This window comes from Puma concolor, chromosome D4 (assembly GCF_028749965.1).
Source record: "Puma concolor isolate L17-30 chromosome D4, mPumCon1.1.hap2, whole genome shotgun sequence".
Lineage (NCBI taxonomy): Eukaryota > Metazoa > Chordata > Mammalia > Carnivora > Felidae > Puma > Puma concolor.
Window position 1 is genome coordinate 86,674,241 of NC_141679.1, and position 12,300 is coordinate 86,686,540.

General features: G+C 47.5%; 1 protein-coding gene across 6 annotated transcripts in view; it reads left to right on the plus strand.

Moving 5' to 3' along the window:
• GARNL3 (GTPase activating Rap/RanGAP domain like 3) overlaps positions 1-12,300 on the plus strand; it is a 151,144-nt gene that overhangs the window by 14,863 nt on the left and 123,981 nt on the right. For 5 of the 6 annotated variants that reach the window (XM_086684043.1, XM_086684042.1, XM_086684041.1 and 2 more), the window contains exon 2: positions 1,851-2,021. In XM_086684043.1, the coding sequence (XP_086540169.1) occupies positions 1,879-2,021 (143 nt within the window). In that variant the 5' untranslated portion in view covers positions 1,851-1,878. Of the gene's footprint in view, positions 1-398; positions 416-1,850; positions 2,022-12,300 lie in introns of those variants that run through there. The other variant, XM_086684044.1, reaches the window with a different exon arrangement.

The window sequence follows — 12,300 nt, forward strand, 5'->3', positions numbered from 1 at the left end:
AAATCAAGAGTCAGATGTTTAACCGACTGAGCCACTCAGGTGCCCCTAGGAGCACAATCTTAATAAATCTTTTGCATATAAGTAATTTTTTTTTTTTGTAATTTAAAAAGTCTGGAGAGTTCAAAAGGAAACAAAAAATGTATCTCTCATCTGGAAGCCCTGCTTCATGGTTGGTTGGTTGGTTTGTTTGTTTATTGCTAAGGCAGCCATAAATTCTAGGGAGTCTAGGTTTCGGAAGACTTTGGGGGGGGGGGCGCGTCTCACTGAGTAAAGAATAACTGATAACATCCGAGATCCTTGTTTCTTGCCGTTTGTCAGATGTGGAAGGCTTGGGCCTTTGGTGTCTGTCTGGTTGGTGCCGAGATAAATAGCCTAAAGCCATCCTAGGCTAAGATTATCTGGAAGTCTGGCTCAGGTGTGCAGCCTGTGGGCTCCCCGGGGCCAGGAAGCCACAGGGGGGAAGCTGGGTCATGGCTCACAAAGGAGGATGCCAGGGCGACCTGGCAACGGCGGACTTTTTTTCTTTTTTAACATGCCTGCAGCCTCACTGGTACCACTGTAGCAGCTTGCGAGTGGGCAGTGCCTGTCTGGCTCCACACCACCAGCCTGTATAGACTCCCTTCTCTTGGCATCCAGTCCGCGGCAGGATGGTGGTTCCCCGTGCAGATGCCTCTTCCTCATTGATGCTGCTGCTTGAGCCAGCAGGCCTTCTGCGCTCGGCCTTGTCACAGTCTTTACTGAGAAGGCATTATGAAGAGGCCCTTTTGGCCACAGCGTCATCTCAGATAGCTTTTTATTTCTACTTTTGCATTTCCGAGTAATTGGATTTTGTTTGCTTATTTGTCACTAGAAGTAGAGGTGAGTGAAGAAGGCTGCTAATTGGCTCAGAAGATAAGGCCAGTCGGGAGCAGAGATACCCCCCTTTCTCTCACAGAGCCGCCCCTTCCTCCCACAACTACCTTTCCCACCTTCCTCGCTGTGTCATCAGAGAAAGGAGCCAGACAGGTTGCAGGAACCCATTTCTCGATTTATTCCTGTGCGCCGCTTGATTCAACAGGCTTTTGCAGCTTAGGTCTGTGTATGCTTTTAGTCTTGAAGTGTGGATTTGGTTCTTTTCATCTACAGTGTTGTTGCGAGTATAGGCCCTTTTAGTGGCTTTTTTTTTTTTTTGCATATTTTAATTGGAAATGAGGAGAGAAGACCCAAGCACTCCTGGACTCACACAGTGATGGCCGGGAGGTCCCTCCTTTGGTGATTCTCCAGAAGCACTTTAGGCAGAGCTTTCTCTTACTGAATGAAGGTGGCCTTTTTTTTTTTTTTTTTCCCTTTCTTTTTCAAAGCTTATTTTGAGAGAGAGAGCACACGCACAAGCGGGGCAGGAGCAGAGAGAGAGAGAATCCCAACATGGGGCTCGATCCCACAAACTGCGAGATCATGACCTGAAGCGAAATCAAGACTTAGCTTAATCGACTGAGCCACCCGGGGGGGCCCCAAATGTTGCCTTTTCTGAATGAGTTTGTGACAGCTTGCATGCCCACTGGTCCTCCTTTTACCTTAGACCCCACTGGCTCTTGACACAGTGGATGACTTCGCTTAGTACTGAGGGATGTGAGAGGATTGCATGGGTCCTGGGGCACACTCCTCCCCCAGTGCGCCCAGGCATCACCTCCGCACAGCGAGGGGGTGCTACTGTCTCGGTGGGGCATCTGGGTCTGGCAAGTGCCTTGGCTTCGCCCCCCGCCCCCAACTTCCTAATGGGGCTGGCCTCTAGGGGACAGTGTCAGAGTAGGCCAGTGATCGGCCTGCCATTCCTCTGCTCTCAGTGCCTTTCCCAACTCCTTCTGCTTCAGCTCGGCACCCCAGCCTCCAGGCCCACCGATGGATCCGCTGACGAAGGGGTCCTGCGGGAGTCAGATGGCACAAACTCTTCTATGGAAAGCCAAGTCGTCGCTCTCCTTTGGCATCCCGCCTCTTCAGATGTGGCCAACAAAAGACCCTGAAGTAGAGTCCCAGGTCAACCTGTAAGTAAGTAAAAGAAACGTCATCTGTTTGGGCTCGGGCTCATGCTCACTCTAACCTGAAATCCTTTAATGCGCAGGAAGAAAGTACTCTTTATCTTTTTGGGGAGAAAAGGGAGGGAGGGGGGAGCGGATGTTTGGTTGGGGAATTTCTGTTCTTAGTGATGCCTTACTCGTGTATTATTTATTTACTTAGCACTAGAAACTGAGCACCCACCCCAGCCAGGCCCTGTGTCAGGCATGGTGAGCAAAATAGATTCAGTCCCTGTCTTCCGGGGGTTTGCAGCTCATGGGACAGATAGCGATGAATCAAATAGTCGCACAAATAAATACTTACAAATGGTGACAAGTGCTATGTGTTGCCTTGATTCAGCAAACAGTTACAGAATGCCTTCTGTGTGCCAGCAGCATCCTGGGGATATAAGAGAATAAGACCGTTTCCTTACCCTTGAATACAAAGGGAAAAGAATCCAATATTACTGAAAAATGATAATAATTATACCATAGCTAATGTGTTAGTAGGCTCGCATCCCAGAGGGTGATAACTGGGTTTTCCTGTTTACTTCTGAATCCCCAGGGCTTTGTTATGATCTACCAAAAATACCTGTTGGATGAATGAATGAGTGAATGGAGAAGAGAATACGAGACATGGTGCTTGGTTCTCTAGGGGAATCAGAGGCGACCAGGTGCAACAACATGATTGACTTAAAAAACGAACAATATGCCTCATCAATTCAATATGACAAATATTTACCAATATGCGCTATACCCAGGGCTTTTGTGAAGCTAATTCCTAGCTGGAGGCAGGAGTCAGAATCCCTGAGGCTGGTAAACAACTTTTGCCTGAGCCCCACCCGAGAGATTCTGATTCACTGGCTCTGGAATAAGCAAAAGAGGACTCTTTTTTTTCTGTTGGCACTCAAAGAACTTAGAGCCTATCCAGGGAGACCGGCAAGTAACCAAATAACTCCAGTCTTGCTTGAAAAGAACCATGTATTAAAGTGCTTTAGGAGTAAATACTCGGCTGGGGCACAGGGAAGAAAAGGGAAAACAGTTGAGATCAGCCTGGTGGGATGAGGGCAGGAACAGGGGAAGAAGTCCTCTTTAAACAGGGGGAGCTACAGAGCAAAGGCTCACATCCATGAAAAGTATGTTCCTGCAGTTTTGACAGGCGTCAGAGCAGTGGCTCTTAAGGCTGACTGCCCATGAGAATCAATCCCCCAGGAACTTTAAGAACAAAGAAGCCTGCGCCCACTCCTCCAAGATTCTGAGGTCTGGGTAGGACAAAAATACCAATACTTTATGCAGCTCTCCAGGTGATTCTCATATGCGGCAAAGGCTGAGAAACGCTGCTTTTACAAAAGTGACCACACGTAATGAAATGAATACAAAATAGTTGTCAGGCAGCTTATATGCCTAGCTAAGGGCTCTGAACTTTATATCTTAGGCAATTGGGGAGGGAGCCTTTGATAGCTTTTATAATCTTAAGAGATAATGCAGTGTAAAAAGTACAAGGTTCACACTGTTTAGAAAAATTCCTGATTGCTAGTTCTGTAGTGGATTCTCCAGGGAAACCAGGGCAGGTGGGGAGTCACCGCGGGCTTTTCAGAGCGACCGCCATACCTTCCATAAATGGCCCGTTAATGAGAATATGAGAACTGAATCTGAAACTGAAATCTAAAATTTCAGTAAACACTGAATTATCAGAGCAAAATGATCCCGTTGCTGGCAAGGTAGACCCTCCATCTATCGAGGGTGAGGCGGAGAGAAGGGCAGCTCGCGTGTCTCTAGAGAGTTCGGGGCAGAGCCCTGGCACCCAGGGGCACGACCGGCTCCGCCTCTTATAGACTTCAAGCCCCACAGTGCTCTGCGCGCATGACGCAGGCAAAGGGGCGGGCAAGACTGCCAAGAGAGCCTATGAGACGTAAAAAAAAAAAAAAAAAAAAAAAAAGCGCCCACTGTTGGCACCTGGAAGGCCCTATTGGTGAGTTATCTGATTAAGGGTGGGACCAAGTCCTGGTGATTGGCGGCAACCTTGCTGGCCAGGCTGCAGCCCGAAGGAGAGGGTGAACACTCAGCGGCAGGACTTGAAACTGATCTACCGGGAACCACATGTTGGGTTCTCTGGAAAACGGGCTAGAAAGATGTGTAAAGATATGTCTTTAAGAACCGCTGCCTTTCTGTGGGCTGCTCATTCATTCATTAACTCATTCATTCAACAGTATTGATGACCTGTGTACCAGGCACCTGTGCAAAGATCCTCCCGTCCAAGTACCAACCAGGCCCGACCTTGCTTAGCTTCTGAGATCAGACGAGCGCGGACGTGTTCAGGGTGGTATGAGCGTAGACAGGTGTGCAAACGTCCTAAATGCGTTTTCTCCTATGGTCTTCATGAAAAACCGACGAGGTGGCCATTGTTAACTCCATTTTACAGATAAGAGAGCTGAAGCCCAGAAGGGTTAAGAGACATGTCCAGGGCACACAGCTTGGGGCAAGGCAGAGATTTGAACCTAGGTTTGCCCAGCTCCAATGCCAGTTTCCTAACCTCAGGGTGCTCAGCCATGCAGTCAGCAGCAAAGTATTTATGGAATGTCCGCATGCACAGGCATCTTGATATGTATGAATATATATGTATACATATTCAAGTGAAGAATATAACGGTCACCAATCTGGACACCAATCTGGACATATTCTGATGTCAAACAATTCACTGAGTACCCATGTGCTGTGCAGGGCCCTGTGCCAGGTACTGGGGATGCAAAGAAAGCCTCTCCTTCCAGATGAAGGGGGCTGAGGAAAGCGCTTTTCCCTAGGGCAGTCCAAGGAGATCTCCCAGTGGAGGAAATACTTGAAGGGTGAGAACTTTGCCAGGCAGAGGTGGGAGAGGCCTCCCCAGACAGAGGTGACCACATGTGCGAAGTCCAGCAGCATTAAAGCACGCCGGGTGTCTGGGGAACTGTGAACAGCCTTGTTTGGCCGGTGCTTCTTGAGGAGTGGCTGGCGGTGAGCCTGAGAAAATAGGTAGAAGCCTACTTTCCCCCTGGGGAGTGGCAAGGCTTAACCACCCACTAAGAAGTTTGGTCTTGAGTCCCTAAGATGGGGCATAGCATAATCAGATTTGCCTATTGGAAAAACGACTGGTGTTGGTGGGCAGCTTGGTTGCAGTAGGATAAGGCTGGTGGTGTGGGGCCCTATGAGAGTGGCCAGGGAGGTTGATAGAAGGGTTCTAATGAGTGGCAGGAACCATGGGATTGATTCAAGCAGTATTGGAGAGGAAGATTAGAGTGGTATATATGTGGGTGGGGGGGTGTGTGAGTGAGTGACCCTTTGAGTTTTGACTCAGGCCACTGAGTGATTGGTCTTGCCATTAACAAGAGGACCCTGAGAGGATACGGTACAAAATCCAAGACAGAATAAGACAAAAGACAGAGATCATTAGGTAAATGTCAGCAGTACTGAAGAGGGGTACAGTTACATCTCTGAGGGCACGAGGTGCTTCGGAAAGTCTTCTCAGAGAGAATAATATGAAGTAGACCTTGAAAAGGGAGAACTTCCCTTCCTTCTCTTTTTCTTAAGTGGATTTTAATAGGTAGAGAAGGGAGAGGAGGATATTTTAGATGGCCAGAACTTGGTTTGCCTCTTGTGTGGTACAGTAGTAGGAAGTCTGGAAAGTCAGACTGGGGGGCGGGGGGGGGGGCATATTGTGAAAGATGTTGTACGTAATCCCTGGGCCACTGGGGGACTCTGAATGGTGTTGGAGACACGCAAATGATGGTTGGAGCCCCACTTCCGCAAAGTTAATTTCACAGCTAAGTACGGCAATGAGGCCAGGAGCCAGTTAAGAGATGGACTAGGATGTGTCTTCTTGGTTGTAAGTTATGTAAACCCAACCCAAATTAGTTTAAGCCAAAAAAGGAGAACGTTTGGGTTCACGTAACCAAACTAAGGAAAGGGACAGATCTGGCTTCAGGGATGGCTGGATCCAAGGACTCAAATGCTGCCAAGTCAGTCCAGCTCTCTGGACTCCTTACCTTCTTGTGATTCTTAGCCCTGCTTCTCTGTGCCTCTTGGCCCCATTGTCTCCTACTGGCTGTGAGTTGTCACCATGTAGCAGGCAGTGTGATCTCAGGCAGCACACAACTTAAGAGGAAAGATCTTTCCCATTCGTTAAAAGAACCCTGGGGAAGGACTGTAGTTGGCCAGTCTGAGCCACGTGTCCATGCCTGGTTTTGTGGGTGAGTGTATGGCCAGGGGAAGCGAAGATGGTTCTTGTTTACCCTGGTGAGCAGAGCAGCCTTGGAGAAGAAAAGGATGGTCTGCATGTAGGAGAACAGGACTCAAATGGGTCACAGAAACCAGCGGAGGGGTTTCAAGACATAGAGTGGTCCGTGACTGATCACAAAAATAACTTAGGACATGTTTTCAAAAATGTGGCTCATGGAACCTGTTTAACTGGAATCCCTAGAACTAGGTGGCACTCAGGTGGCTGGATTAAGGTGTCGAATGCAACCAAAAGTTTGCAGATTGAACTGCAGTCTGACAGTTGAATGTGATGATTGGGAAGCTGTGGGGCACTTTGGAGAATAACACATTTTTGGTTGGGGAGGGAGGGCAGGAGGCACACTGCAAGATTCTGCAATCCCCACTTCTCTGAACTCATAACCTTGTTTTAGGACTATTACTGACCCTACATGAGGTAAAATTTCCTCCTAGACCTGTTTCAGCTCAGTACCTTAGGGGAAAACTCAGGAAAGCTATAGAAAGATGGCTATTGAGGGCCATTCTGCCTTAAACAGACGTCAGCCAGAAGGGGAGGGAAGAAGGTTTGAAGAGTTTTTAATCCCCTTTGAATTACCTGCGAATTCTCTTTTACAGTCTTTCCTAGGATTCGTGACAATATACTACCAAAAAGTTGGATTGCTTACGACGTGTAATTCCAACTCTATGTCCCCCTCACTAGGCTGAACTGGCAGTGGTTTACTTTTTGATCTTTTGAGGCAAGTGACCATGTATTTGGAAGAGTTTGTCTTCAAGGCATTATACAACTATTTTAGGCAGTTTTGTACTTAGACATTTTTAAAAAGGCTTATTTATTTATTTATTTTGAGAGAGCATGTGAGCGGGGGGGGGGGGGGGGGGAGGGAGGGAGAGAGAGAGAGAGAGGAAGAGAGACCCAAGCAGGTTCTGTGCTGTCAGTCCAGAGGCCGACATGGGGCTCGATCCCATGAACTGTGAGATCGTGACCTGAGCTGAAACCAAAAGTGGGATACATAACCAAATGTGCCACCCAGGCACCCCTGTACTTAGACATTTTAAAACAGCTTCCAAAAGCCTTGAGAGACCTAGTCTGTTCCTGAATGAAGGGCCATGTAAATTTAAAACACAGTGCTAGAAGGTAAGCTTTTCGGTTTGCTGTCTGGGGAAATTCTATTCCCCTGTCTTCGTGTTTCTTTGGTGAAACTTCGGCTCCACCCCCGTGGAGGGAAGAGGTTGGACCACTGGCTTGTCTCGTCCTCCCTTCCCCCTCTCGCCTTTGGGGCTTGGTTGCCCGCAGATCTTGTGTGTTATCTCCTCTCCTGTTTCCATTTGGAAAAACACACCTTAGTCCTCGTCTGCCTCGGTCTCCCCTGTTCGAGCGCGCCAATCCAGGGACAGCAATTCTGCTGGCAGCCATTCAGGCAAGTATCCCACAAGTGGCTCGTTCCAAGGTCTAAACTGGAGGGACGAGAAAGTAGTAGGAAGCCCACACGTTTGCCAGTGAGACTCTGACAGTGAGGAAGTTGATATTTTGGTTTCCATTTGCCTGACGCCTGTCACTAATTCTTAACCGACTCCAGACACAGAGCCCTGGTTTACTGATGAGCTCCTATGGCTCCCACGATGCTGAGACAGGCAAGGATTTGTGTGGGTCTCGTTAGATCGGAGGGTCTGGTTTGGCTTGCTTGCTTGCTTTGCCGCTCTTGTTCCTCCCTTTCTTAGCGGAACATGTAACACATAGAAAGTGCTCACTAAATATTTGTTGGGTGTTACATGAAGGGTGACAGAGCCGAGGTGCCAGCTAGGAGGCTTCTGTCTGCAGTGATGAGGGTCTGAGCTAACGCAGAGAACGTGGAAACGGAGAGGAGAGGAGGGGTGAGGGATTGAAAGACATTCTGGAATTCTGTACATGCCCACAGGTGCAAAACTGGCGTAGAGAAGCCTGTGCGCTGCCACGGTGTTCGCAGTAGCGAACAATGGAAAACCAGTACCTAGGGGACTGGTTAAATAATACATGATGCATCCGCTCAGCGGCATACTTTGTGGCCATAAGAAAGAATCCGGGAGCTTTTTTTGGTGCTGATGTGGAAAGATCTCCAAGGTACATTAAATGAAAAACTAACAAAAGAGCAGAATTGTGTATAGCATGCTACCGTTTGTGTGAAAAAAAAAGGGAAGCGGGAATATGTATTTTTCTTTGTCAATGGCTAAGCGTCTCCGGGAGGTATGTGAGAGGAAATGGGGGGTGGAAGGGGCAGGAGAGAGAGAGGCTTTCCCTGTTACAGCCTTACAGCCTTTTAGGCTCTTTGGGTTTTGAACCAAGTGAGTGCGTTCCCTCTTCAGAGAGTGAAATACAAATACACAGATACAGTCAACTTTCAAAAGCGGCACTGTGCAGGCAGCAGGAACCGGGCCCGGCGACCGATCTGATGCTGGATGTGAGAGAAGGCATAGGTGATTGCCCTGAACCTTGCACCTCGAGTGGCTTACCGGAGAAAAGACGGCAGTTCCGCTGAGCTGCGCACGCAGGAGCAGGTGTGAGTGTGGTCCGGGCCTGCTGGGGTATCCGTGGAAGTAGGGCCCGCAGTTGGAAGTCAAGTTTGCAGTTAGATCCAAATCAGAGCTTTGGTTTGGGGAGTCATTAGCTTAGAGGTAATATTTGAAGGCACGGGAGCAGTGAGGTCCCCAGGGAGGGAGGTGGCCTGAATTGAAAGGAGAGGAATGCGGATCTTCACCATCCAGGCTAGACATGGGGTTAAAAGACTGTGTTGCTGCTTCATGATCAAAGAATGCTGGTTTTGCTCTGCCAGGACATCCTGGCCCTTCCCCGGGGGAACCCGGGCTGCCTGTGCCCTACTCACCACGGAGCCCAACGTCCCCTGGAGGAATAACCGCTAAAAAGCAATCCTGTTTCCCCAAGGAGGTTATGCTGTTGCCAAGAACTGTATTCCTTTGACTATTCGAGTTTTCTATTCTTTCAAATTTTATAGTCCTCAAGGGCCAGCAACCCATTTTTGGTGCTCACCTCATCTCAAAGTCCGGCACAGAATGCTGTAAGGACACACTATAAATAGTGACTAGATAGTATTACTCTTTCTGATTGTGGCTTTTATGGAGCAAAAGGAAATAGTTTAGGCTGCCCTGCCCTAAATTCCCCTCGCTAGCACTCATTTTTAGAAGTCCCGTTTTGGCCTGGGAAGCCCTCGTTCTCACTTGTTCTCCTGACATCTTCTATAGTAATAGACGTTCTTATTAAAATACTTTGCCTCCTACACTTCTGTAAGTTTGGTTTATCCATTACTTTGCTTCCTTTAAAAGCTCTTTCTCACCCTAGGCTTCATAGTATCATTTTCTTACACTATCTCAGAATCAGAGTAGCTTAGCGAAGTCAACATTTTAGAAAACCTTTCAAAAATATAGTCTGACCTTAAAAGCACAGAGTAAGCTGCTTTTCTTCCGCCACGCGGTCTGAACGTGCCTGCAGGAGAACTGAGCACAGATAAGCATGGGGTGGATCTAAATTGACCCAGAAAATTAGAAGGACGGTACAGAGATCATTTAAAATGTCGCCTGGGCCTCCCCACTCCCCTCTCCTAGGTCATCTCAAGGTAAAATTCAGTCAGTTCCATGGCATTTATTTCTATGCTTGAGGCTAAGAATTCTTCACATATGGGTTATTGGGTATGAAGGGAATCAGGATATGCCACCCCAGAATATGCTACTTTGGCATAAAGATTATTTTGAGCTAAAGGCAATGGAGGAAAACCACACACGGGAAGAACTTTTTGCCCTCCCCCTCTCTGCTTAAAGGCAGGACATCAGTTTCCCTTTGTAAAGGTGCCCTCTCCCATCTCCTGTCCCCAGAGGAAGAGAATAACCCTTCTCACCAGAGACAGAGAAGGCCCTAAGATGTGTCTGCCTAAATGAGCCTTACTCAGCCTTACTTAGATCTACCGTTAGTTTTGCCCGTGTATTTATCTTACCATGATTTTCCACTCCTAGACGCCGCAGACCCTCCTTTTGTCTAGTCACTTCTCCACACTTTATTGCCCTTTGTTAAAAGGGTATATACAAGCCCCTGAGTCTAACTGCTTCTTTGGGCTTTCTCATCTGTGGGGACCTTGTGCACATAAAATTAAAAAGCAAGTGTGTATGCCTTGTCTCTTGTTAATCTATCTTTTTGTTTGTTTAATTCATCACAGAACTTAAGAGGGTAGAGGGAAAATTTTTCCCTCCCGACAGCTGTGTTCCTAAAGTGTGAACATTTTGGATTATAACAAACCGTAGCTATTACAAAGAGATTTTTTTTTCTTTGTGTTGTTCTCCAGGCACACACACATCTTCCTAGTGAGAGGCGTGGAGTACAACCTCTGGTTATTCAAATAGTTACTGCGCTCAAAGCAGACTTCATGTTAAGCGCTTCTTCGTGTGTATTTTGTCATAAATCCAACAGCCCTGTGAGGAAGGTACTATGGTTATCAGTATTTGTTGAATTAATTCATTCATCCATCAAGCCCCATTTCACAGTTTGTAGAACTGAGGGCTCATGAAGGAGCAATCAAGCAGTGAATTAATGGTGGGCTAGACAGAGCTGAGTAAGTATCAGGCAATGCTTATGCACATGTAATTTCTCTGTACGTATATGGTTTTTTTTTTTTGAGTTTATTCATTTTTGAATAAGTGAGTGGGGGAGGGGCAGAGAAAGAGGAGAGAGAGAATCTCAAGCAGGCTCTGTGCTGTGAGCACAGAGCCCAAGGCAGGACTTGAACCCACGAAACCATGAGATCGTGACCTGAGCCAAAACCAAAAGTTGGACGCTTAACTGACTGAGCTACCCAAGTGCCCCCATGTAGATATGTATTTAAGCTTAAGGACAAGGTTCTGTATTTCCTCTGTCTGACATTTTTAAAGAATTTTTTGTGCTATAATTTAACATGCAGTAAACGGCAAGGATCCTAAGTATACAGCGGGATGAGTCTGGCATTTGCGTCTTGTCCACTTTTTAATGTCACAGTGCCCGTCACTTGCACCTAGTTGTGTTACCTGCTTATTGAAAGACACCAAGCACCGGGTGTAGGAAACGTGAACTTCATGAACCGACGACTAGCGAACGAGGTCACAGTTCTTGCATCGTGATGGCTCCCATCGTGTTTGCTTTGTTTGCTCATATTACTGGCATCGTATTCATCTCTGAAATGAATTTTCTGATATTAACCTGAGGCAACATGTACAATATTTTCATCTCTGACTCAAAACAAATTTCCTGAATCTGCTGTCTAATGGAGCTCACTTCCAGCAGCAGCCGATAGCGAGATTGAGAACACATGGGGGTGCTCTCCAGGCCCCACCCTGGAGAAAGTCATGAAGCAGCCTGTGTGCTCTCCCTGCCCAGTCTAGCTCACCCGACCCTCCTGTGTTACTCCTGGACCCTTGTAAAGAAGAAAAGCCCTAGGGGACGTGAGGGCCCTCCTCAGATATTTGACAGGCCTGCCTATAGAAGTGATCTTGGTTGTTTTGTTTTGTTTTGTTTTGTTTTGTTTTCCAAATCTTTTTTAATGTTTTTATTTATTTCTGAGAGACCGAGAGGCAGAGTGCAAGCAGGGGAGGGGCAGAGAGAGAGAAGGAGACGCAGAATCCAAAACAGGCTTCAGGCTCTGAGCTGTCAGCACAGAGCCTGAGAGCAGGGCTCAAACTCACCAGCCATGAGATCGTGACTTCAGCTGAAGTCAGACACTTAACCAACTGAGCCACCCAGGTGCCCCATCTTAACTTATTTCATATGGCCTCAAAGGGTGAACTGGCTTGTTTCATTCCTCCCCCCCCACCCTTTCTCTTTTTCTCTCTTTCTCCCTCCCCTTCCCGTTCCCATCCCCCTTCCCATCATTCAGTACAACCCCAGTAAGAGCTGACTCTGTGCCAAGTATTATGTTAGGTGCTAAGGATTTTACATTGAGCAAAACCAAGGAAGATCCTGCCAGTGTAAGATTTATAGTCTAGTGGGAGAGGCAGACGTTAATCCAATCCC